This window comes from Podarcis bocagei (assembly GCF_964188305.1).
Source record: "Podarcis bocagei genome assembly, chromosome: 2".
Classification (NCBI taxonomy): Eukaryota; Metazoa; Chordata; class Lepidosauria; order Squamata; family Lacertidae; genus Podarcis; species Podarcis bocagei.
In genome coordinates, this window is record NC_138126.1 from 77,466,279 (window position 1) to 77,490,725 (window position 24,447).

At 39.7% G+C, this 24,447-nt stretch overlaps 1 protein-coding gene and 1 long non-coding RNA gene across 4 annotated transcripts in view; one reads left to right on the forward strand and one right to left on the reverse strand.

Moving 5' to 3' along the window:
- Nucleotides 1-2,610: 2,610 nt before the first annotated feature.
- NR3C1 (nuclear receptor subfamily 3 group C member 1) overlaps nt 2,611-24,447 on the reverse strand; it is a 55,445-nt gene continuing 33,608 nt past the window's right edge. For all 3 annotated transcript variants that reach the window (XM_081179742.1, XM_081179744.1, XM_081179743.1), the window contains 5 exons: nt 21,084-21,362; nt 19,637-19,781; nt 10,722-10,852; nt 9,640-9,797; nt 2,611-9,152 (listed from right to left, as the gene is read on the reverse strand). In XM_081179742.1, the coding sequence (XP_081035868.1) occupies nt 9,000-9,152; nt 9,640-9,797; nt 10,722-10,852; nt 19,637-19,781; nt 21,084-21,362 (866 nt within the window). In that variant the 3' untranslated portion in view covers nt 2,611-8,999. The remainder of the gene's footprint in view (nt 9,153-9,639; nt 9,798-10,721; nt 10,853-19,636; nt 19,782-21,083; nt 21,363-24,447) is intronic.
- Nucleotides 16,181-18,704, forward strand: LOC308579196. The gene is made up of 2 exons (XR_014004363.1): nt 16,181-16,322; nt 17,563-18,704. It is a non-coding gene; the product is annotated as an uncharacterized lncRNA (long non-coding RNA).

The window sequence follows — 24,447 nt, forward strand, 5'->3', positions numbered from 1 at the left end:
GAGTCAGCTCTTCAGTTTGCATCTCCACACACCCTCCTCTCAAAGCCTAGTTAAGTCTTGAGAAACCACTCCTCTTATTGCAGCATAATGTTTGAATTTGTAGCATGCTTTACAAATATTTCAAGGATCACTAACGGTGCTTTAGCTGACCTGACTGATTTTTCTGGGAGGGACTCCAAGATATTCTAAAAGGAAATTTAGAATTCAAAAGGAAATATTCTAGTAAAAATAGCCCCTCCGCTTATATCATCTTCCACTAAAGACTTGCAAGGTATTTTTATTCGTTAAATGTGTTTATATCCCAACCTTCCTGCAAAGCAGACAATGGTGGCTAACATATCGATACTAAAACAATACAACCAAAACGTCTAAAAAGAGTTAAACTCATAAAAGCAATCGCCTACTATCATAACAGGGACACAGGTAGTGCTGTGGGTTAAACAACAGAGCCTAGGACTTGCCGATCAGAAGGTCGGCGGTTCGAATCCCCGCAACGAGGTGAGCTCCCATTGCTTGGTCCCTGCTCCTGCCAACCTAGCAGTTCGAAAGCACGTCAAAGTGCAAGTAGATAAATAGGTACCGCTCTGGTGGGAAGGTAAACGGCATTTCTGTGCTCTGCTCTGGTTCGCCAGAAGCGGCTTAGTCATGTTGGCCACATGACCCGGAAGCTGTACGCCGGCTCCCTCGGCCAATAAAGCAAGATGAGTGCCGCAACCCCAGAGTCGGTCACGACTGGACCTAATGGTCAGGGGTCCCTTTACCTTACTATCATAATTCATCATTTCAGGGTGACCAGGGTCTTTCAGCCATCAAACACCAAGGCCAGGCATAGGCAAACTCGGCCCTCCAGATGTTTTGGGACTACAATTCCCATCATCCCTGACCACTGGTCCTGTTAGCTAGGGATGATGGGAGTTGTAGTCCCAAAACATCTGGAGGGCCGAGTTTGCCTATGCCTGGCCTAGGTTAACCAGAATGTTTTGAATTTATGGAAATAGCAAAAATTATGGATGTGTCTCTAGGAAAGAAAGCTGCAAGATTTCAGGAGGCTGGATGTAGTGGTTAGGAAGTAACGATGAATGGGACTAAAGGTCGCACAAGCGACTCATAATGCTGATTTGAGAGGAACAAATGTGGCACAAGGGCAAAAGGACTTTAATGTCCAGCATTTTAGAAACAAGCAGTACTTGCAAAGAACACAGGATAGACAAGAACAAGATGATATGTCACTTCAAGAACATTTCCACGAAGCATGGGGATTGCAGAGACCTGATGGAATCATTCTAATAGAGCTAGATGGTCACCTCTTCACACCACCATGATGTTTGCCTAACAGGGCGATTTTTACCAGCACACCTTTTGTATAGATTTTGAAACATCTGAATTGGCCTGAATCACTTTAGAGGTCCCCAACTTCAGTTCCGGTGCTTTGGAGAGATCCCCCTTCAGCTCAGACAAGCCTGAAATTTGTCCAAAGTGCCCCCACTTTTTTGGGGGGGATCTGTCTGAATCTGCTGCACATGCCTGACCTTTACAGGTCATTGGGTCTGACTCCCAGGTAAACGAAAGCCACTGCAGAGATCTCTGTGGAGGCTAAAGCGAGACTTAGGCTGCAGCCCCCAAATCTCCCAAGTTAATAGAATTTTTGTCATTCTTTTTATGCATTTCAGTGCAGGTGCTGCTCCAATTTAAATGCAGCATTAGCTAAGTTGAAGGCAACTGTTTTATAGATTTCACCAAACTATTTCATTAGAAGCGCAACTGCATTTGTCCACTTGTTTCTTTCTAAAACAAATTAAGTTGTTTTGCCAACTCACTTAGGTCATTAGCACGGTCTTTCAGCAGCTTTGGTTGCCTTGGTTCCAATCCATTAATTTAAAACGGTGGCTTCAGTGAGATTCTCATTTGTGACTTACTGCTTTTATTTTATCCAAGAAAGTCCTTTGTCTCATTCTGCAGTGAACCCTGCTGCTTTAACCCTGACCGGAGGTTTTGTTTCACTTAGCTGGCAACGGAGCTTAGGTTCTGTCATTCACACACACATTTCTTTTAAAATCCTGTTGCATGCCTTCCTCATTTAGTGAATTACTGTATTCTCAGAAGGCTATTTCAGGAGCAGAAGGTGCTCTATTTGTGTTCAATTTGGGGAATAAGCAGAATGGTTGCTCGTCTTTAATTCCTGGATTCTTCATCTGCCCCCACTGGGATAAGGAAGGGTGGGTCAGGTCACTGCCGTCATATTTAAAAGGTATTAACTGCTCCCAGGAGGTATAAAACTGTTCTGTTCGTGCTTGTTCCCTCAACCCTCTTGGAAATTCCAAGAATCTGTCACCACCCTGATAATTCGGAGCGGGGAGGTGGGGAGAAGATGGTGGAGGGGTTTCGTGTGCAAGATAAAAATAAATTTTCAGTCAAGTTTTTGGCATGCTTCTGCTTGTATTATTTTCACTGGCAGTACTCTAACGCAACCACACACAGACTCCCAGGTAAATGTTTATAGGATTGCAGCCTTAATTTTTGTAGGTTAATAGAAGGCTGAACTCCATCTGCAACGCACTGTACAAGAAACAAAACAAAACGAAAAACCCTACTTCAAAAGGTATTTGAACATGTAATGAAAAAGCAGGTTTTTATTATGTCATTTTGTCCATTATTCAGCATTGCTGTAAATGGCTTACATTTACTGCAACTTCTGTACAGACGTGTGGCTTTGAATTTAATAGAACAGCAAAATTTAAAATGAAAAATAAATGCTCAACAGTTCCACACAAGATTTTACAATCCAACATTTCACTGTGTAGGTGAAAAGACATGGTTACTACAGAGTTATTCGGCATGAATAAAAAACTACAACTTTTTATTTTTAAACAGGAGTCACTTGTTTTAATTTTTTTTTACACTGTTTAAAATTACTGTGATAAAAATAACAAAGAAAGCTTTTTAATAATGCCATACACCAGCATAATATAGGATTTGTCCCCATTATATATCTTTTGTATAATATACAAAATAGAACGTTGACACACTATTGAATCCGTGCTATTAAGCCTGGGCTTGTATGGTTTTGGGGGGTTGGGGAGAAAGGAGGCTATTTTCACACACGCAGCCTTTTTACCAGCAAACAAAAGCCTCAAAAAGGGCCCTTCAGTGTTTTCCAATAACACGAGGTTCTATTTCTTGCTTGAAAGTACAGTTCCTACGTTGACAGCAGTAGCATAAAAATGTGTGTACATTCAGGGCAATTCTGCCCAATTGGTTTTAATATTGACCAGGCAGTGGTGGATGAGGCTCAATTCTGAAAGAGGCTGGAGACTCTGGTCCCTTTCCACAAAGTACTTAAGCACATACTTTATCTTGCAGTGGGTTCAAAACGCCAGGGCCTTGCCACCCATTCCTCGGATGTCTCAACCCTCCTACACTTGAGGGGCCAGAACTAGCCCCATGGGCTAGTCAAAACATGCAAAAGCTTTCCCCTCCCCTGACATCGATTTCATTTGCCATGCATTTACTGAAAATAATGGGAGCCTGTTGTTCTGTGATGTCCAAATACCACCCCATGTTTCTATGGGCGTTCCAAAAGGATTCGCTGACATGTCATGCAGGGCATAAACAGCCCCATCATGATAAAAGCTTTGTGTAAACACCACAACAGCAACTTAGTGCTGATAAAACAGTAAAGCTAAGGAGGCATTAACTACCCAAGTTAATTTTAAAATTTTAACTCTTATGTCCAAAAGCTTACAGAGCACCAGGGAAAGCATTTGTGTAACAGTATGTCAGGTAGGTTCTATAAAAGTTCTCGGGCTTCTGCTTGACGAAGCGGAAGAACGTCTTTGGATTTATTTTCACTTTACTTTGGCACTAAAGTATATAACACTACTTGTCAACAGAAGATACCTTCTGCAGACACAACTGTAGCTCTGGACCCAGCTTTTCTGTTGGAGCAGGGGGGGGGGTGTGCATCTCTCAAAGGAGATGTTAAAAGCTGTAGAAATTACAGACCTCCCCACCCCACCAGCTACCATCCACCTGTACATTTAATATGGTTTTGTAAATAGTACTTAATTTTTTTTTGTTTATAAACTAAAATGGGTTCTGCCTGATAGCATTTGATTTAACTCATTGTTTGCAAGTGTAGAAGGGTTAAGTTCTTTGCATAATCAGCATTGGAATGCACACTATGTTGAAGAATTAAGGCCCCACTGAGTTTCTGCATGTGCTATCCTATCTTGTGAGCCTGCATATTTGTAATCGCTCCACATGATGTGCGTATATGAATATGGTAAATGGGACTAGCCTTGGTTCTCAGTTCTCCACCATCTGCTTTCTTCCCACCTCTGTTCCTAATACGCTGTTATTTTGTCAAGTTAAGTGGCTGTGTTTCTAAAGGTAGGCTGGCACTTGTTCCCCCAGTTGTGCGCACTTTCTCAGCCTCTGCTGTTTTCAAGGAAACTCAATGCTGTATTTTTGGTTTAATACGGTACGGCTGGCAAGATTGGCAAACCAGTCCTAAGCACATTTGCCTGGACGTCAGTCCCAAAGACTTTATAGGACTTACTTCAAAGAAAGTGTGCTCAGGTTTAAGGCTAAGGCTCTCAGTTACTTTAGTGGTGTATAAGTGATAAAATTTCCTCTCTCTGTTTGCATGCCCTAACATATCCTATGAAAGGCCATTCCTATTAGTTTCCAAGTGCAATTCTAACATACAGCATGCATATCTGGGGCTACCCATGTTATTTCTGTTAGCATGTTGTGGCAAGGCACTGAAGAGACAGAAGTCAGAATATTCCCTGCTTTATTTGAAGTGCTGATTTTCCCCAGCATGAAAAAGACTAGCCAGACAAGAAACAACATACCTTTTGCTGATGCTTATGTACTTTAAATGGCTTGTACTTATATTCTTAACAGCACATTTAAATTGAAAGTTCTTTTCCAGAATCAGCATTTTTAAAAAGTGAAATCAAAATCCAAAAACTGAGCAAAAATACATGAAATCAAAAGAATTAGAGCCTCTTTTCCACCGCTGAAGTACTTGTTTGCACATAGTCATAATATTGATTTCTGTATACCTCAATTTTATAGGTAAACCACCACACATACATTTGTCCATGGATGCAGTGCTAGCTTCCTTAAACTTGGACTAAAATGTTTACTACACATCAGTTCCCAAGTTCAACTTTCCAAATTTTCCTTTGAAATAAAGACAGGGTGTCATGATTTATCTTTTCAGGAACCTTTTTGAAACCAAATACTTGAGTCTCTTAGCATTAACTAAAATCAGGCAGAATACACATTTTCATCCCAATGGTTTGCAAACTAATGTTAAAATACCCTCTGAAGCTTAGATTAACTGTTAAAACATACATACTTTAAAGAGCTTATTCAAGAAGAGAGACAGGTTTCTTACCTGTTTCTAGTATCCTTTGAGTGGTCATCTGTGCATAACACAACTGTATTCTATGCAGAACATGTTTAGAACCTTCTAGAGCCCTAGCCAGGAAGCTGGTGCTCCTGTGGAAAAGTTCACAGAGAGAAACACAGGCAGCACATTCTCAAGGAGGTGGCGCTTGCCCTATCCCCCCCTCCCCTCCCCTCCCCACCCCAGATAATTGCAAAGAGGCTCGCAGCACCAGAGGATGAGTTACTTGACAAAAGCTCTGTAAGGTTCTCAAGATGCTATGCATAGGTGCAGCACCCAATTGTGGGACTGCACAGAGATCAAAAAGAATGATTACTGTTATTAAAAGGTAGTATTTTACTTGAAAGTAGCTGGGGATTTCCATTTATAAGCTTAACGTTTGTTGTTGGTGTTTTGTTTTGTTTTTTAAAAAAAGATTTAAAAACAGATAGTTCAGGTAAAACTCCTATTTTACCAGGAACATTTTTGTTGAATAATTAGAAATGTATTTAGTAGACGGTGAACAACCTATGCTCTATTATTTACATATTGCTGGTACCTGTATGCATTTTAACTGCCAAATTTGTCTCACTGTTTTGCGGTGCTCTGTGAGGCTATATGTGAAAGTAACCCCATACATAGAGAAGTGTGGACATACGAACACACTACTTTATTTTTTTTGGGGGGTGGGGGTGGGATGGGGGAAGGGTCAAATAAACCTGCACATCTGCTGCAGGTTTAGTCCTGGAATGTGAGGGGACCAAGCGCACGGGCTGGGCAATTAAATTGAACCTCCAGCTCCCGTGTTTTTCTTACAGCGGACTAATGGATTTAGGTTTCAGCCCGAGGAACTCCCACCGAATATGGGTAAGTGCCTTTAAAACAAAAAGGAAAGCAAAAGGAAAAGGATAAAAACAAACAAACGATAGAAACACACCAAGTAAAACTAGAGTACCTCTTTAGATACTTCAGAACAATGCTGCCAGGATTAATACTTCCAGACAAACCACAATTTGTATGGGTTACCATTTAACACATTTGTGACCCCTAGAAAAAATATATCACATGTCATGATAAAGCAATCTGTCATCTAAAAACCATTCTTATGATACACTATACAAGCTATTTTACAATAATTTGATAAATTGCTTTTAAAGCTGTAGTAGCCCTTCCTTCCTTTTCAAACTCTACCAAATGATATCTATTTGAAAATATAACTAAAAAAATATTAGTAGCATCATATTACATTTTGATTGTTAACTCCTGTTAAGTAATTAAACCCCCATTAATTTCTTTTTACAGAAATATCCAGGCCACTTTGAACAAAAATATTTTTTCTTTCTTTCTTTCGAGTGGCGTAGCATTTACAATTTTCTGAGAATTCCTAAGCTGCTCAGAGGATAGGCTACTACAGCTTGCAAATTGTTTTAAAATATAAATCAATGATGACAAGGAAAAATTCACAAGACTTACATGGTTGTAAATTCACAAGACTTATATGGTGGTTGTTTTTATGGCACACTAGTAGTTTGATGCAGAAGGGTTGGGAGACGTACAGAGACAAAGCTCTAGTCTACACCACTAAATCAGTAGCGGAATTTTCGTGTTCTCCAGGAAACAAGATAGGATTGTTTGGGTGATGAATGAAGTGAAAATGGGGGTGTAACAACACAAGTTTAGGGTTTTTATTTTCCAGAAGTGATTTGTTTCTTTCTGTAGTTTGGTCTATTTTATTTTCTGCATAAAGGTAAAAATCTTACTTGAAGTAAAATCTTTTAAGAATCATTATAATACTAAACATAATATATACTGGGCATAATTACATTTATTTTTTGTAATTCAGTGATATTTATGTATATGTATTTATATAAAGTATGTATATGTGTACGTATATACACATAAAGAGTTCCTGACTATTGAAGTCAACAGAAATTAACCATCAACTTAAAATAGAGTCAAGATTTTGCCCAATCCAGGGAGTGATCCACAAGCAGAAACTGGCTTCTTTCTACTTATTGTTCTGCTTTACTGGGGTACAAAAAGCTGCTCCAAAGGTAGGCTTGGGTGTGTGTGTTCAGGACTCGGGGCACTACTGCACTGGTGATGCATGAGCTGCAGTACTATCATCTCATAAGGCAGCCTTGCCATCCTCCAACCTCTTCCCCATAGGTTATAAGAAGCGGCAGTGCCAATCACATTTTAGGTTGGAGGGAGCAGATTCTCTAGAATGGCAACACTGGCTGTAATCCAACAATTGTGAGAAACCCAAGGAGGCAATTGCACAGCTTTGCACTTGTTGTGGGGAAAAAAGATGAACTGATCATCAATACTGTCCTCCAAATAATTTAAAAAAGCACAGGTTTTGCTACTTCTCAGTTATATCCAAGGAGAACAGCAGACATGCCAATTTTGGTGCACATCAGTTTTGTTCTGCGTTATGACAGCTGCTCTGGATTGTGGCCACTGTATATATAATATACACTGATGCACACAGAAGTACACACTCATATGGCAATAGACTGAGTATGGAAAAAGTTAATTTTTCCATGTAGAAGTAAACTTTTAAACAATTATGCATATTTTCCTGAAGGTTTCCTGATGGGCAGTCAAGACTGATGTTTTCACTGTCAATCCAGCCCAAGAATCTTACAATTATGGCTATCACATTAAATGTAAATATCTAGTATGCTTTGTTTAAAAAAAAAAGTTTGTGTTGACAAACCTGTTTAAGACAGAGCTAGTTTGCAAGTAGCTCACAGAATCTTTGACCAATATCAAAAGTATGCATGTCCAGTGTTCAGGTTAGATTTGGATTACATTTCAGTCCCTCCCACCCCACCCCCGCCACTGAAGAAAGCTGATTTTTATAGGCCAAATTTAAAAGGTGACATCTAAAAGGTGACTATGACAGTCTTGATCAGGTTAGAAAAGTCAACCTATATTCACATGAGTATACTTAAAAGATTAATATCTAGAGGTCATTAAGCTATGAGCTGCCCCACTTTAAAAAAACAGCTGTACAATAGGCATCTTGACGTTTTACAAAAATTATGTAAGAAAAAATGAGCAAGCTTAGTTCACTGTATATAAAGTTAAAGGAAATTGCTAAAACCAGACAGTAATAGCTATAAAAGGCACAACTTCCCTTTTCCGATATACAGTTGTAAACTTTCTTCATGTTACATGCATAAATCAAAATGCTACCTTAACTATACAAAAAATCTATACCAAAACAAAAACCTAGAAAATTTTATCCAGCCAACTGCAGAAATTCCTAGCAGAATGTTGACAATGTAGATTCTGAACTTGACACTGCTGTTTTGGTATATCCTATCCTGTGAATATGATGGTGTTTCTGGAGGGAAAATCCCAAATCATATTTCCTTCTTTTCCTTCTTCCTGTAATCATTCAGTTTGAGGCATCTGCTTCTGAAACCTAGGTCTTGGCCCTCTGTAAACCACATGTAGTGCATAATTACAAAACAAAAACAAGAACACCCAATATAGTTGCAAGGACAAAATTAACAAGTCTTTTAGTTTGTAAAAAAGAAGCTATAATTGACTTTTTTTTCCTTAAGGCATTATTTCTGTATTAAGGCAGTCACTTCTGATGAAATAGGAGTTTCTTGATATTCCCATTTGAATATTTTGGTAACTGATTGCTGATGATTTCTGCCAACATTTCTGGAAATTCAATACTCATGGATTTATCCAAAAACGTTTGGAAGCAAAAGCTTAGAAGATTCTCAACCACCTGCAAATGATAAGAGAATTAATTTCTTAAAGGAAGCCTGAATTATCAATACAGTGTAGCATATATAAAATGCTGCAAGACGTTAAATATATCACAGCACAAATTAAAACTGGCAAAAGAATGCTGGCTTAAATCAGATTTCAAAGCTGCTTATGAGTAAAACTCTTGTTATAAAAATCCACAATGAACAATACTGACATATAAAATGCCGTCAGGATCCTTCCCACAGGGCAGTTGGTGGCAGAGTGGCCCTGTGAGGAACGCACTGATGTCGTCTTTGCCCGCATCCCTACTTACTGGAATACTTGCTGGAATACAATCAATGGCCTAGAAGGGGCAGTGGGAGTCCAGAAAGGTACCTTTCTGAAGAACCTTAGCTTTAGAATCAGGAAAGCTGTGCCTAGATGGCTTTTTCATTGGCCAGGTTTCATCCACATTGGTACTATCCTCAAATTGCACAGAATCAATGTATGGAAGCAAAACTTACATCATGCATGGAGTCCAAAAGTTTTGTCAGTTGATAAAATCGCTGCCAGTTCTGGCTCGAGTTTCCCTCTCTCTTCACTATAGCTTTCCCCAGTTCTTTGATGTAGGTCATACGAATTTCATCAAACAGAGCCTGACTCCTCAAGCCCTCCTTAGGAACTGAAATATTGAGATTAGTTTTTAGATCACCTGAGTTTGTAAGCGTCCTACAACAGGATGTTTCTATTTACCGTAAACCAAGACAAGAGAAGTTAGAATCATGGTTTTAAATTGTGGATATTTATGCAGACAATTGCAGAGAGTTCAGAGTTTCTGCATAAAATAAGTATTGTGAATAACACCATTAAAAGGCCGTTTTGGTTTTGTAGTCTAAGACAGTATGTAGCACAAGGAAAACCAGTACCCACACTTGTGCACATACATACCTCTCAAATTATAGGAAATTCTAAGTGACCTTGGCCATAGAAATAGTATGGTTGTAAGATTTTGCACCATGGAGATTAATGTTTCCTGGATTCATCCATCAACCGTGTCTCCAAATGGTTGTATTTCCAGGAAGAAATAAATGGCTATTGATTCTATTTATTCTTCTAGTGTACCTAGAAAAATAAAACTCCCTTCTACTGAAAAAGCTTCTGCAAATTTCTCCTCCACAGGACACTCCTGGGCTTTGATCACACCAGAGACTCATACCTATTATCAGAGTCGACTTAAGTCTGAACAGAGCTTCCTTGTCCAAGCATTTATGTGCAAACTGCTACTTTCATCAGCTCTCCAGCTACCACAAAGCCCGAACCCATTTAAGAATTTAACATTTTAGTTATTTCTGGTGGCAAAACTGGTTTGGTCCAACAGATATTGTGACAAATTGTTAATTTCAAAATAATTTTAACATGATTTTTTGGACTATCATTTATGAGGTACACAAATGCTGACCCAAGACTGACAAAATGTGGTAGCCACAGAACTCTCTAATAAACTGGATCTGAGAGTTCTAAATTCAGTTCCCAGATTAGTGTTGAAGGAGAACTCTTTAAAATGTGGTTTTGTTTTTTAAAAGAGGAATCACCAATGTTCACGTACTTGTAGAGAGAAGCAGCAAGGTTTTCATGCAGAGATATTCCTCGTATGAAACTTGAAGACGTGCTAACTCATTAGTAACCATCAGCAAACGCTTGCATTGTTCATACATACAGGGTAAATTCATTCTCTGCCTGAGGAGTAAATAGAATATACACATCTGAATCAGTACAAAAGAAATTAATTTGTACCTTGTTTACCAAGGTAGAAATTAATTTGTACCTTGTTTACCAAGGAGATGCCTCTATTTACATGAATTCCAGAAATTATAGGCTGGTAAGATACGCATACTTTTTCCAAATGAAGTCGCACAGCAATGCCTTTAAATAAACTGCAGTTTTTAATACTATTGTGAAAGGTTTACTCATAATAGTAAAATGGTATTTTATCATGAAGGGTAAAATAGATGTTTACAGAATTTCCCTTCTGACCTTTCTGCTGTATAAGTATACAATCTTTTCCTTTTAAAACTTATTGCACTTATGGATTCTCCTATACAGTGGATGCTCGGGTTGCGAACGTGTTCCATGTGGGATGCACATGTGCATCTGCGCATGTGCGGGTTGCGATTTGGTGCGCATGCGCAAAGAGTGATTTAGTGCTTCTGTGCATGCGCAACCCCCGGAAGTACCCCTTCCAGTACTTCCGGGTTTCGACAGGTCCGCAACCCAACCCCCCCCCCCCGCAGCCTGAAGCATCTGTAACCCGAGGTATGACTGTATTCCATGCTTTACAAATCGTCTAGGCATAAGTTATTAACAAGGCAACACAATAAATACAACAACTAGACTTCTAGCCATAGATGACCAGGAAGGAATTTCATACCGATGACAGAGTGGGTTGGCAGAGGAGGGACAAAACCCTCTACTCCTTCTCTGACAATCCATGGGATTGGGGATGGCTTTGAAGGAAGGAAGCCAGTTTATTAGTGCTTTCCCTTATCTACTAGCCTGTTGAGAAGATATTTGAATTTCCAGGCTGGCCACAAAGGAGAAGGTAGGTTACTAACGTACCGTATTTTTCGCCCTATAGGACGCACTTTCCCCCCTCCAAAAATGAAGGGGAAATGTGTGTGCGTCCTATGGGGCGAATGCAGGCTTTCGCTGAAGCCTGGAGAGCGAGAGGGGTCGGTGCGCACCGACCCCTCTCGCTCTCCAGGCTTCAGGAAGCTATCCGCAAGCCTTGCGAGCGGCAGCCTGCAGCCCGAAGCACGCTCCGGAGCGCATCCCGGGCTTCGGGCAGATATCGGGCAGCCCCACAAGCTCGGGGGACAGCGGGGAGGTGAAGCGCCGCTATCCCGCTATCCCCTGACTTGGTTTGGAGGCTGGCGGTGGGGAGAAGCAAGCTTCTCCCCAACACCAGCCCCACAAGCTCGGGGGACAATGGGGCTAGCCGCTGCCCCACGAAGGCTAGGGAGGCTGTCCCTGAAGGCAGAAGAGGGAGACGGAGCACTCTGTCTCCCTCTTCTAGCTTGGGGATGGCTGCGGGGGGGGGGAATAAATTCCCCCCCTTGATTCCCCCCCCCAAAAAAAAAACTAGGTGCGCCCTATGGGGCGAAAAATACGGTAAGTGTCTCCCCTTTGTCTCTAGAGAAAGTTTAAGGCAATTCTTAGGACTTTATTTCACCTTATTAAATGTTTGGGCTGGATATTTTATATACTGGCTATTTTTAATGGCTAAGAAAACAGCAAGATCAGTTCATTTTTAGAACTATGTTTGTTGAATTATTATTGCTTTTTTCTATTTTCAAATTTATATCCCTTTTGCACTTTGACAGCAGGGTGTAGCTAGCAGAAAGGCCCACACCCTGTAATATGTTTCTGCTTGAAGAGGATGTGGGGCGTAGCTTTCAGACTCAAGATGTGCTAAGCTGTAGGTCATATTTTAGATGCTTTGAAAGCCTGCAATTTTAGAATCCTGTATCATTACTTGCCACAATTATCATGCAGTACACACTTTATGTGAGAGCTAGTATGACTCCTCCCCAATACAAATGAACAGGGAGAGGTACTAGCACTTCCAAAACATGGGGTGATAACCAACCCTGTTAAACTGTTCCCACTATACCTTTCCTTGGTTCAATTCACCCAAAGCTGCTCAGACCATTGAAGATGCTATCAGCCACAATGGCTAAATAGAACCTCTTTGTTCAGAGACAGCACACCTATGAATACCAGGTGCCAGTGACACCAGGTGCCATAACGCCTTGCTTGTCAGCTGCCCAGAGGCAATTTTCTGGCCACTATTGGAAATAGACTGCTGGAGTAGATGGAGACAAGTAACTTGCATTGAACTTATTTAGTAATCTTGGGCAGTTACTTATTTCAGCATAGCTCAGCTGTTTGGAGCATGGCGCTGGTAACAGCAATGTTGCTTATTCACTCTGTGTATGAGACAGCTGCATATACCTGCATTGCAGGGGGGTTGGACTAGATCCCTTGCAACTCCAAAATTCTTTGACTCTGTGACCCCACATTTGCTGCTGCAACGTAGGAAGAAGAATGTGACAGGAGCTGCTATGACCTCCTGATCCTGGACACATTTTCTGGCTCTGCTCTCCAATTTGGTTTGAGGAGGACTTGCTATTTCCAAGGCTGCCAGAACCTGAACAAACATCAGGTGCGGGGAGCTGGACCTTGCAGAGTCCCTTGTAAATGGCATTATGTTTGCAAACCACCTTGAATGATATCCTGCCTTTCCACCTTTAGGCAATCTCTTAAAATCAAATCAGTCAACCAGCCAACTCAACACTAAAAGCAGAGGAAGAAGTAGTTTGCTGAAGGTTCCATCTGAGCCCCAAACATAAAATCCACACAAAAAAAATCCCTTTCCAAAAGTTCCAACTACTGGCCCAACATACGCACTGCTCTAGTGTTCTTTGTGCTGAACTGTGTTTCTAAACTCAATTCAAAGTGTTCATTAATATATTTAAAGCCCCAAACAGCTTAGTTGAATATTATTCAAAGAATCGCCTGCACCCATGTAGTGGTGTCTATATCTTAAAATCTACCGTAGTTCAGAAGGCCCGCTTCAGCACCCACCAGGTGGGTGAGGATATGGATTGATGGTAGTTAACTGGGGTAGGGCCAAATCATTTCTGTGTTGTGCTGGTTATTTTAATGTTACTGTTTATTCTAATTTTATGTATTATTGACTGCAAGCAGCTCCAGGTGGCATACATAACCACCGGAAGTCAGTTATACCCAAGTTCACCGAGTAAGCTTCATGGCTGATTACAGATTTGAAAACTGATATGCCGGGTCCTAATCCTGCACTTTATCTACTACACCACACTTAACAGCTGCTTTTTTAAGAAAAACTTTTATGAAATATACAAGCTGCTTTGTGAAGGATTTTCTCAAAAAGCAGAACAAGCATATCTCCAATAAAATAAATTATCAGATGCTAGGGACAACCAACATGGAAAGCCTATTTCCTTCATGGCCATCTTATGAGTTTCCAGAGGGATCAGAATAGCTCAAGTCAGCCTTTCCAAATCTGATGGTCTCCAGACCTTTGGCTCTCCCAACTTTCATCAGCTTCAGCAAGCATGGCCAATAGTCATGGACGATGGGATCTGAAGTGCAAAATACGGGGAGGACATCAGCTTGGGGAAAGCTGGCAGCTAAATTTAATGGGTAGCTTTTGTTTTAATGACTACTTTGAATTTGGAGAAGTGTTTGATTATTGTTAAGCTTCATCAGCTAATGTTTCCTAACCAGTTGATATTGACCATTAAATTGTGCTAAATAGCTGCACTGTGCAATTAAGGAGCACTGGGAATAGGGGCTACTTGTAACTGTGGCCTTAAAGTGCACAAGTGAGAATAATTATATAAAATAAGCATGAACAGTGAGTAACATTCCTACAGCTAACCTTCTCTTCTAGGAAAACGAATAATTAGTAATGAAATGGTGCTACAGCAAATCTGCAGTGTAATTACATTATAACTACCCTGCAATTACAATTCCCACTTCCTCCCTGTGGTATATGTTGCTCCTATTCTGAGTATGTATATTTATTTTTGAATAGCTTAGACTATGGGTTCCTAAGCAGAGCTATCTATTCAGAACATAAATATAATCTTGGTGGTCCAATTTTATTCTACAATTGCCTTACATCTGCTCCAGCTAACTTGCTATAGCCATAGGTTGGTAACCTACCACTCAGATTACTGCAATGCATTCTACAGAGATCTACCCTCCAAAACAGTCTGGAAGCTTCAGTTGGTCCAAAATAGGTTGACTAAGTTATGGATGGGGAGCTGCCCAGAGTTGTTGGGGCAACCCAGTCAGATGGGCGGCATATAAATGAAGTAGTAGTAAAAAAATGAATGCGTGAGTGAATGAATGAATGAATGAATGAATGGGACTGGTAAATATAATTATATCATACCAGTGCTTGATCATCTGTAGTACCTTGTAGTCAGTTTCCAGTTCCAATTCAAAGTGCTGATTTTAACTTTTAATAACCTAAATGAGTTGGGGCAAAGCTACTTCTGCAATGCCTCATCAGAGGTCATTCTCCAGGTTCCCCTACCTAATGAGACGGCTGGCTACTATGCAAGCTCCTTGAGTAACTTTAGTTTATGCGGGCTACAGCTTTTTTGGTAGAAGAGGTTATATAAAGCCCTGTATATTCTTATTTTGCTAGATAAATTACCTGAAATTATCATTTGCTTAATAGATGAGAGGTCATAGATTATTTCCATTAGTAAAATTATTGGTTAACCAACAGTTATCCATAGGTGTGAAATTAAATTAGCAAATGGGAGGTGGAAAAGATTTACACCATCACTAATGGGAAATTTATATTGTGCAATACAGAATTTATGCAAGTCAGGCTGTACTACATGCCACTTGCAAGTCTCATAAGATACAGTAGCCTACCAACTTGTATTTCCTGTTTCTCTCATACACAGACACACGCACAGAGTGAGCGCTTTGTTAAGGGATTTTAGCAAACAACACTTGGCTAGGAGATAAGCTCAGATAATGCATCCATGACTGATTAAAGCAAAACCTATTATGGACTGATACAGGAATTGGTAGTTCAGAAATAGCCACATTTTCATTGTGCAATGTATACCTTAAACCAGCAACACTGATGTTAAGAAAATTGAAATGCTCAAATATTCAGGGAAATGATCAGCATTCCAAGGAGTAAAAATTACTGGGAGACTAGATTACTTCTTCCACAGAGGTCTGACCCTCCTCCCAAGCTCAAATGGAAGTGCCAGCCAATATTCCTGAACTAGTGCCAATACATCTATTCTGCATTCCCATTACAGTGAAAGTCTGAAAAGACAGATACCCTCCCGTAATACGCAATCTACTCTGAGAAGCACCTATATTTCTCACAACTTCACTTACCAGATGTTTCATTTAACCTCATTAAATGAGACTGAAAGTGGTGAACCTTTAATTCATGTATCTCTCCTTTTCTCACTTATTTCCAGACCTTCACTTCACAGAACTAGAAGTGCATAGATATCCATCAAGCTGCATAAAAAGGACTATGTATGTGGAGTCAGCAAAACAGCACAGGGCACCATGGAGCTGGCTAAGACTACAGTCTCTCTGCATGCAGTTTCCTGTCAGCTGGGTAAGCAGCACCTCATAGTCTCTTGTAAATGTAGATGCTGACTAAAAGGCTGCAGCAGTATTTTCTTGGAAATAATGTTAATGAAAGGTGGTGGGTATTTTTTGAAGCATTCATTTATAAATAAATAAATGCCCTCCCATATTACGATACTTCCTGTTATTTAACCTTTTATGTGTTTTTGTAGTGTAATATATTCCTTTTTGTTTGAAGTTGCTACCCTTATCAATTTTATATCAGGTACTTTAAAACTATATCCCTGTAGCATTAATGGGTGGGCAGAAAAAGTGGATTGCGTTAGCTCTTATGGTGGCTAAGAGACTTCTACTTTGAGATTGCAAGGACAAAAATCCATTATCTATGATCTGAAGAGCTCATTTCATACAGGCATCAATCTTCTGTGGTTACCTATTTGGAGGGTTTATATTAACTTATATGCTTTATTTAAATGGCATCTAAGTTATGAAGTTTATCCTGTGAACTGCCCTGAGACCTGCAGGTATAGGGCGGTATACAATTTAATAATAATAGAAATAAATAAAACCATTTTGATTGGTATAGGCAGTTTCCTATGTTCCTATATATGGAAGGTGACACCTGCCTAGCCAGTCAAATCAACCCTGGTGATCAACAGGGTGACAGGTGTCACAACCAGATCACCCTCACATATATGGTGGGTTAACCAGAAAACCTCAGCATCTATCTCCTTTCATGAAATGCAACTAGAATACAATAATCAGAATCAGGAAGAGCACAGTATATCTCAGTACAGTGGTACCTGGGGTTAAGTACTTAATTTGTTCTGGAGGTCCGTACTTAACCTGAAACTGTTCTTAACCTGAAGCACCACTTTAGCTAATGGGGCCTCCAGCTGCTGCTGCGCCACCGGAGCCCGATTTCTGTTCTCATCTTGAAGCAAAGTTCTTAACCTGAAGCACTATTTCTGGGTTAGCGGAGTCTGTAACCTGAAGTGTATGTAACCCGAGGTACCACTGTAAGCTACTTTTTCAGCTTCCTTCTCAATCCACATAACAGAATAAAAACCAATAAATTTAGCTATGATGTTTTATCAGTTTTTTTAATTAAAAAAAATCACTGTTTGCATTCAATACAGGGACTGATATAGAATTTCCACATACTGTATTTCATTGGGAAACTGTCATATTTCAAAGTATACAGGTGGTTATACTAAGCCTCTATTTTTGACGCAAGCAATATCAATCTGATGCATTGTTTCTTTCAGGTCAAGATTGGGTTAAAAAAGGCTAAAACAGTCAAAATGCACTGTAGCAAAAGAGAAGAAGCCTCAAAGCAGAAGAAATATTTGTCCACTAAAGCAAGTAATGAACACAAAAGATTACAGTGCTGTAGGTCAACATGCAAGACAGGCTTCTTCAGGGAGGAACAAAGTCATTAAGGATGAGATCATAGTCCATCCTTATTGTAGTTGCTCAGTAGAATTTGATACAAGTTTTCTATTTGGGTGACTGGAATAACACAACACTTGAGAAAGCTTTTTTTTTTTAATAGCCAGGTCAAGTTCTGTTCATCAAGTTCCTTGTAGGGCATCCAGGTTTGCCATAAACTGAATCTACCTATGTTGTTACAGTATGTAATTTTTTCATAAAACTGCACTAAGTGTCTACAGAAAGTGGTGAGAACATCCCACAACTGACTATTCTGGCCCTGCTGCAGAAAATATCTACCACAATCAGAAATATTACAAAAATGTAAAAAGGCTTGCTTTTGAGGAATAATTATACAGACTCTCTGGGAAGCAACTGTTCTCACACAATATTAAAATACAGAGATAATAGATGTGTTAAGATTTAGCACTTAGTTACTTATTGTTTCAGAGCTTTTTCAATTGTGCAATGTTACAGTGCCATGCAAATACCTTTACTGTGTTACTAGGATTCTGTGCTACAGTATCACATGTATTACAAGTGTCACCATTTATTATGTGAAACACTGTCTGCAAAGGGCATCTGAAGGGAAGAGTTTATTTGAGTGGAAGGAACATTTAATGCGCTTAACTTATTATGACAAAAGGATTCACATATGCAAAAACAAGGTCAATGTAGCCAGACAATATCAGTTTATAGTTGTCAACAAATAATGTTAGACAAATATAGAGGTATGTTAATGGAACTATTATTATTGTGGTGTCAGTAAGCTAGAGCATTTCAAAATTAGAATTAAACAAGACAAACATGCACTATGAAAGATGGCAGTTTTAGAATGTGAGAAGTGGAGTCTGTGGAAAAATCTCACAGGTCAAAGGGGAAGAGAGAAATTAGATTCCAGAGGAGTGTATCCTCTGTGGCCTTCAGCCTTTATCAATTTGTATAATTTCAGTAAAAGGTCAACGTTATGCCATTGCAACCCGCCTATATTATCCTTTGTTCTACTGTCTGCCTACCCTCCCCCATTTTGGATTCTCAGCACAACTGTGCATAGCACCCCTACTTTAACCAGTTATTTCATCTAATAGTGAAATCTAATAGTGCAGGGTACCCAAATAGCATACTGCTATAATGAGCAAAACGAAAAGCCTAAACAGTAACAAACAAATCTAAATATATTCTTTGCTTAGTTGAATAATTATTAATAGTAGACAGGCACTCTAATAGATGTGACCTAACCCTAGTACTCACAAAAGTAACCTTGTTAATATATTCAAAGCATCATAAAGTGGAGATGGATTGTGCATATATTCTAACAACTATTTTACTGGGAGACATCTCTAACATATTTTGTGCCCCCTCCCCCCGACTACTACCATCCTGCTGTGGACACCATCACGATGCAAAACAAACCTAACCAACCCTACTCATCATTCCCCACCTCACCCTTTGGCTTGCTTCTGGTAATTTAAATTTAGCCAAATTAGGTTGCCAACTAACATATGCACATTAGGGTCTCCTAATGAACTTCATGCTGAATTGAACCTGGGTGCCCCTTGTCGTAGTATGATACTTCCTAACTACTGCACCACAGTGGCTCTCATCCTGCCAACTTGTGTTGCACAGGAAGAACACCACTGTGGTGTTATCATTTTCAACAGACAGATGTAGTTATGCATTATTAAAGTAAAAGCCAAAATAGATTTTTAATACCTTCATTTCTACTGTTCTATAAGCAGTACAAGTTACTGAAATATTCAAATTGAAAAATAAATAAGGAATTGTTTTTTTATAAGCTAAGTCTTTATACACAATTATAGTACTAATTGTGCACCTAAGTTATAAGAACACATTTCTAGAAGTGTAGCCAAGCTTTAGAAACACAGAGAGAAGGACTCAAATACTACTTACTCATTGATGATCAAATCTGGTGCAAAACACAATAAACTTCCATTAGCCTGTTTATATGATCTCCATCCTAGGGCAAAAGCCATCAGAAACATCCACGAATACTGCAGAAGTGTCATTTGGTCATCCAGATGCAAGTTTCTGAAACCTGATTGGAAATAAAAGGTACAAGATCTAGCACATTTCCTGTTGCAATTAAAGTACTGCTTGTCCAAAGTGTTATTTTGAATCTTAAAGTTCAGAATGACTTCTTGAGAGGGTCCAGAGTCAAAATGCATCAAAAATATAGTAAAGGGACATAAAATTCAAAATAGTTTTATGAAATAGTAATACTATAAATAGCAAAAAATGTTAATAAGAGACATATTAATATCTACAAATATGCAAATTGCAGTTGATATACTGCAGTGAAATGTAACCAAGCGCTCTCCTTTGTATAATGCTCTTTGGAAGAGGCAATTTCCACTGGAAAAGGAACATTAAGGAAAAGAGTGTTTAATCTTTTCCCTGCCAGGGAAGAAGCTGATGAGACTTTCCAATCCTAGTATTAGTTCTTGTTTCATTTTTTCCCCCATTAGCTAAAGTGGTGTTTCAGGTTAAGAACAGTTTCAGGTTAAGAACGGACCTCCGGAACAAATGAAGTACTTAACCCCGAGGTACCACTGAATGCTGTTACAAAACGGAAACCAGGAAACTGAACCTTTCTCTATGGTGTAAGATAAGAAGCCCCTGATTTAGGGCTGGACAATGTTTGGTTTTCAACATCACAATCTGGCAATAAACCATGACTGTGAACTATGCTGCATTGGCCCCAGCCCGCAAGGCACAGGGTGAAACTGCTGCAGCTCTCGCCATGGGAGCGGAGGCACTTTCACCCGTGCCTTCATGGGCAGGGACAACTCAGCTTGTTTGTGCTGTTCAGCTGGGACCCCCACCTGCGCAGCCGGAGGCTTCTTTCTCCTGCTTGCCCCAAGATGGAGGGAGCCTCCGTTCGCAGGACTCCCTCAAGTGTAACGGAGCCCCAACCTTGCCTCCAGCTTGTGAGAGCTGGAGGCTCCTTTAAAATTCTCCATTCAGGGGCAGGCAGCCACTAAGCAGAGAGGTTTAAAGGAGCTGCCTACCTGCATGGGCAGCTGAGGGAAGAACAAGTTGCATGACGGCCAGAGCGCAATGGCTGATTCACCTGGCAGTATATTGCAGGTGAAATCACTGCTGCTGCAGAGACCCACTGTGGCTTGTTCCTCCCTCTCACAATGGGCGATGACAGCAGAGGGACTCGGCAGCAGAAGTGGCTTCACCCACAATATACCACTGGGTATATTGGCCCTCATACTGGGCAATGTATTGATTCATCATCCAGGCCTACCATGGTTAGGAGCAGAATATGGCCTTGCAAAACACACTTACATTAAGGAAGTATAGTCTATATTCATGTAATACATATACAAACCTGGTATTGCCTTTGCCCATTTCACAGCAGCAACCACTTGCCTTCCTCCTAGCATATTGAGAGTGGACATAATACGCCAAGTTGTGTCCGGTACTGTGCTGTCATAGCCTGAAAACATCACTTCTGGTTCAATGACTTCCAGTAGGGAAACCAGAGTAGGCGTTAGCTGTGGCAGGGAGGCAGGAACAACAGCCTTATTTGTGGGACTTTCTGCAGCCTCTCTTCCTGCAGCCACACTAGATTGCTGGATTCCTTTTATCTTTTTCTTTGTCTTTCGTGCTAGAAATGTTTAAGAAAATAAAGTCAACATTAAAAAATAAAACCAGAAAGCGTTGCTAACACAATCAATGCCATCTTCTATTCTGCAGGCATACAACAGACTCCTTATGGCAGGGAATCCTGTGGCCTCCTAATCTTGTTGGAACTACAACTCTCACCATCCCCAAACGTTGGCCATGCTTGCTGGAACAGAGAGGAGTTGGGGGCCACAGAGATTTCCTGCCCTTCCTTTATGGTTTTATTTGTATGAACAGAAAATGAAACCTTGGATTAAATGTGAAAAGGAAGAAAAAGCAGTAGTGCACCTGGGGGAAATTACTAAAAAACTTATTCCATTTACAGCTTTGGAATGGAATGGTTTCAATGAGGCCTTTGCATTGCACTAAAACCAAGACAACAGAACTTGGCAATGGATGAGCAAAACTACATACACACCATGGAATTATGTCTACATGCACATAGAATCATAGAATGCATTACTAAACATGAATCCCCATAGCCAGAATTTTTTTTTGTTTCTTCTACAGCTGGACCAAAAAAGATATTTTTTTCTGACAACTGCTTGCCATTATAATTAAACTATGGAATACATATGCCAGATACACTGCTTAAAATACACTCCATATACTGTGTTTATTCACATTTCCACAGTATCTATGCTGCCTGCATACTTTTTTACTTATACGAACCATATATCCTGAAAATTTTGCAATACTGTATATAAAATCTATCTTACAGTGGAATTACAAAAATGGACAAAATAGAGTACCAGATAATGAACAGCAATTATAAAGTTAATACTGGTCCCTTCCAACTTCACAATTCTATGAGTAGCAAAGAGCTGTAAAGCACTTAGCCAACTAGGACTTTGAAAAGATAGCAAAGGGCCAGATCACTTGCATGCAGCAGTGCTTCCATGTGGTGCTATACACTTGATGCCTCCAACTGCAGCAGTGCTTTTGGCAGCAGCTGCTGTTACAGAAATCACAGCAAATGTGGAGGCACTTGTGAGCTTACCAGTGATTTTGCCTACTCCATACCTGAGTTAGCACACAATTAGAGGTGTTTTTGGAGACACATACATGCAATAACATACAAAATCATTAGTTGCGTTATTAGCTATTATACTATTGGCTGCCTATTACCTACTGAGATCAAGGTGATGTGGTTGACATTTAAAGTACTAAACAACTTGGGATTATTATACCTAGCAGACTGCCTTCCCCAGTACAGACCAAGTTGATCTTCCAAGGAGACTCTGCTGGTTGCTCCACAACCACCAAATTGTCATTTGGTGACAATGTGGAAGTGGGTCTTCTTGGTGATAGCATCCACACTCTGGATTGCCCTTCCTTAGATATTTTGTAAGACAGAGATTTAGATGTTTTGTAAGAGAGACAAAAACGTATGCAAAAGCACAAGCAGCCAAGTATTTTAGTTGTTTGTCCAATTAAATTTGTTATCTGCAAAGGCCTAAAACATACCGCCTCTAAATGAAGTTTCTGGTAAAGACATTCTATTGTTAGACATAAGGGCTTAAAATAATCGAAACACATAATATTTCAGGGGCCTCTAGAATTATATAGTCACAGAATTATTATGAAATTGCTATAATAATTAGCAATGTTTACAAAATTTGAATGTTGGGGGGGGGAATGAAAAATGTCTTTGCTCCTAAATATAACGCCACATGGAGCAGCAGAGACAGATCACAACGCAGGCTGGCTTGCCTCCCTAACTACTGAGCTAGAAATCACAGAACTGCTGGGTTGGAAGGGAGCCCGGGGATCATCTAGTCCAACCCCAGCAATGCAGTACCTGAGCAGCACCTGCACTCTGTCTAATGGTAAGGCCAGGTCAGTTTTCCTATCACACAAATGGAAGTCTTCATTCTGCCAAACACTACTAACATTGCTACTACAAGACTTCCTGGATTGCAATGACAAGCCTGCAACAGTTACCTCTCCTCAGCCAGAAAGGACCAAACATGTGAATTTGCTCATTATGAATTTGCCATACAGTATTACTGAATGTTATCACCTATCCATACTTTAAAAGTTTCATACTGTTGACAATGGATTGCGCTCAACCAGGTGCTACTCAGAGTAGACCCACTGAAATTAGTGAACAGAAGTTAGTGGTGCTGATTAACTTCAATGGGTCTAACTCTGAGTAGAACTGGTATAGAATACCACCCGATGAGTCAACATTTTTGTTTCTTCCTGATTTGCATTCAAACTGTTGTATACTCCAAGTGTGGGGTTTTCCCAACCACAGTATTTACTGAAAAAGGAGTGCACAAATACGTGAAATCGGAAAGTGAAAACAAAAAGAAGAGAAACGGAAAAAAGAGATTAGCATGCATAGAAATCATACTACAGTGACACTTTAGTGCAAAATACAGTTCTTATGAGAATCTGGGAAAGATTGGAAATGCATGTTGAAAGACATATCTAAGTTCTGCCAAAAAAGACGTGCATATGTTAAACATATACAGTGATAAATAGTTATTCAGAAAACATTAAACAACTGCATATATTGCCACTAACCCACTTAAATAAGTTAAATAAGTTGGAGTCCTTGTTATTAAATATACCAAGAAAAAAGCACAACAAGAACTCAGGCCAATGTAAGTTTCAATAGTGGGAGTGGTCCCTACTCAAAATTCAATAGTCAATAGGACAGGTACACAAGGCCCTGTTTCGATATATTCACCTTCATCAGCTAATTTTTAAGTTTGAAGTTTGTAAGTTTGAAGATTTTTGGATAAATATATCCTGTTATATATAGAAAATAACAGGATATATTTATCTGAAAGTCTTCAAACTTACAAACTTCAAGCTTAAAAATTAGCTGATGAAGGTGAATACATCGAAACAGGGCCCTGTCCTGGTTTCCAATCCATAATTGACTTCTGACTTCTGCTCTATGGTTGAAACTGAGTCTCCATCTGCAAGCTGATAAATTATAAGGATCAACATTATTGTCGAGTGAAAAAGAGAAAATATTTGTAACAAGTTATTGTGCTATACATATCTCTTTGAGTTTGTAATCTCTAGAGTTTATACTCTCTATTTGAGTTTGT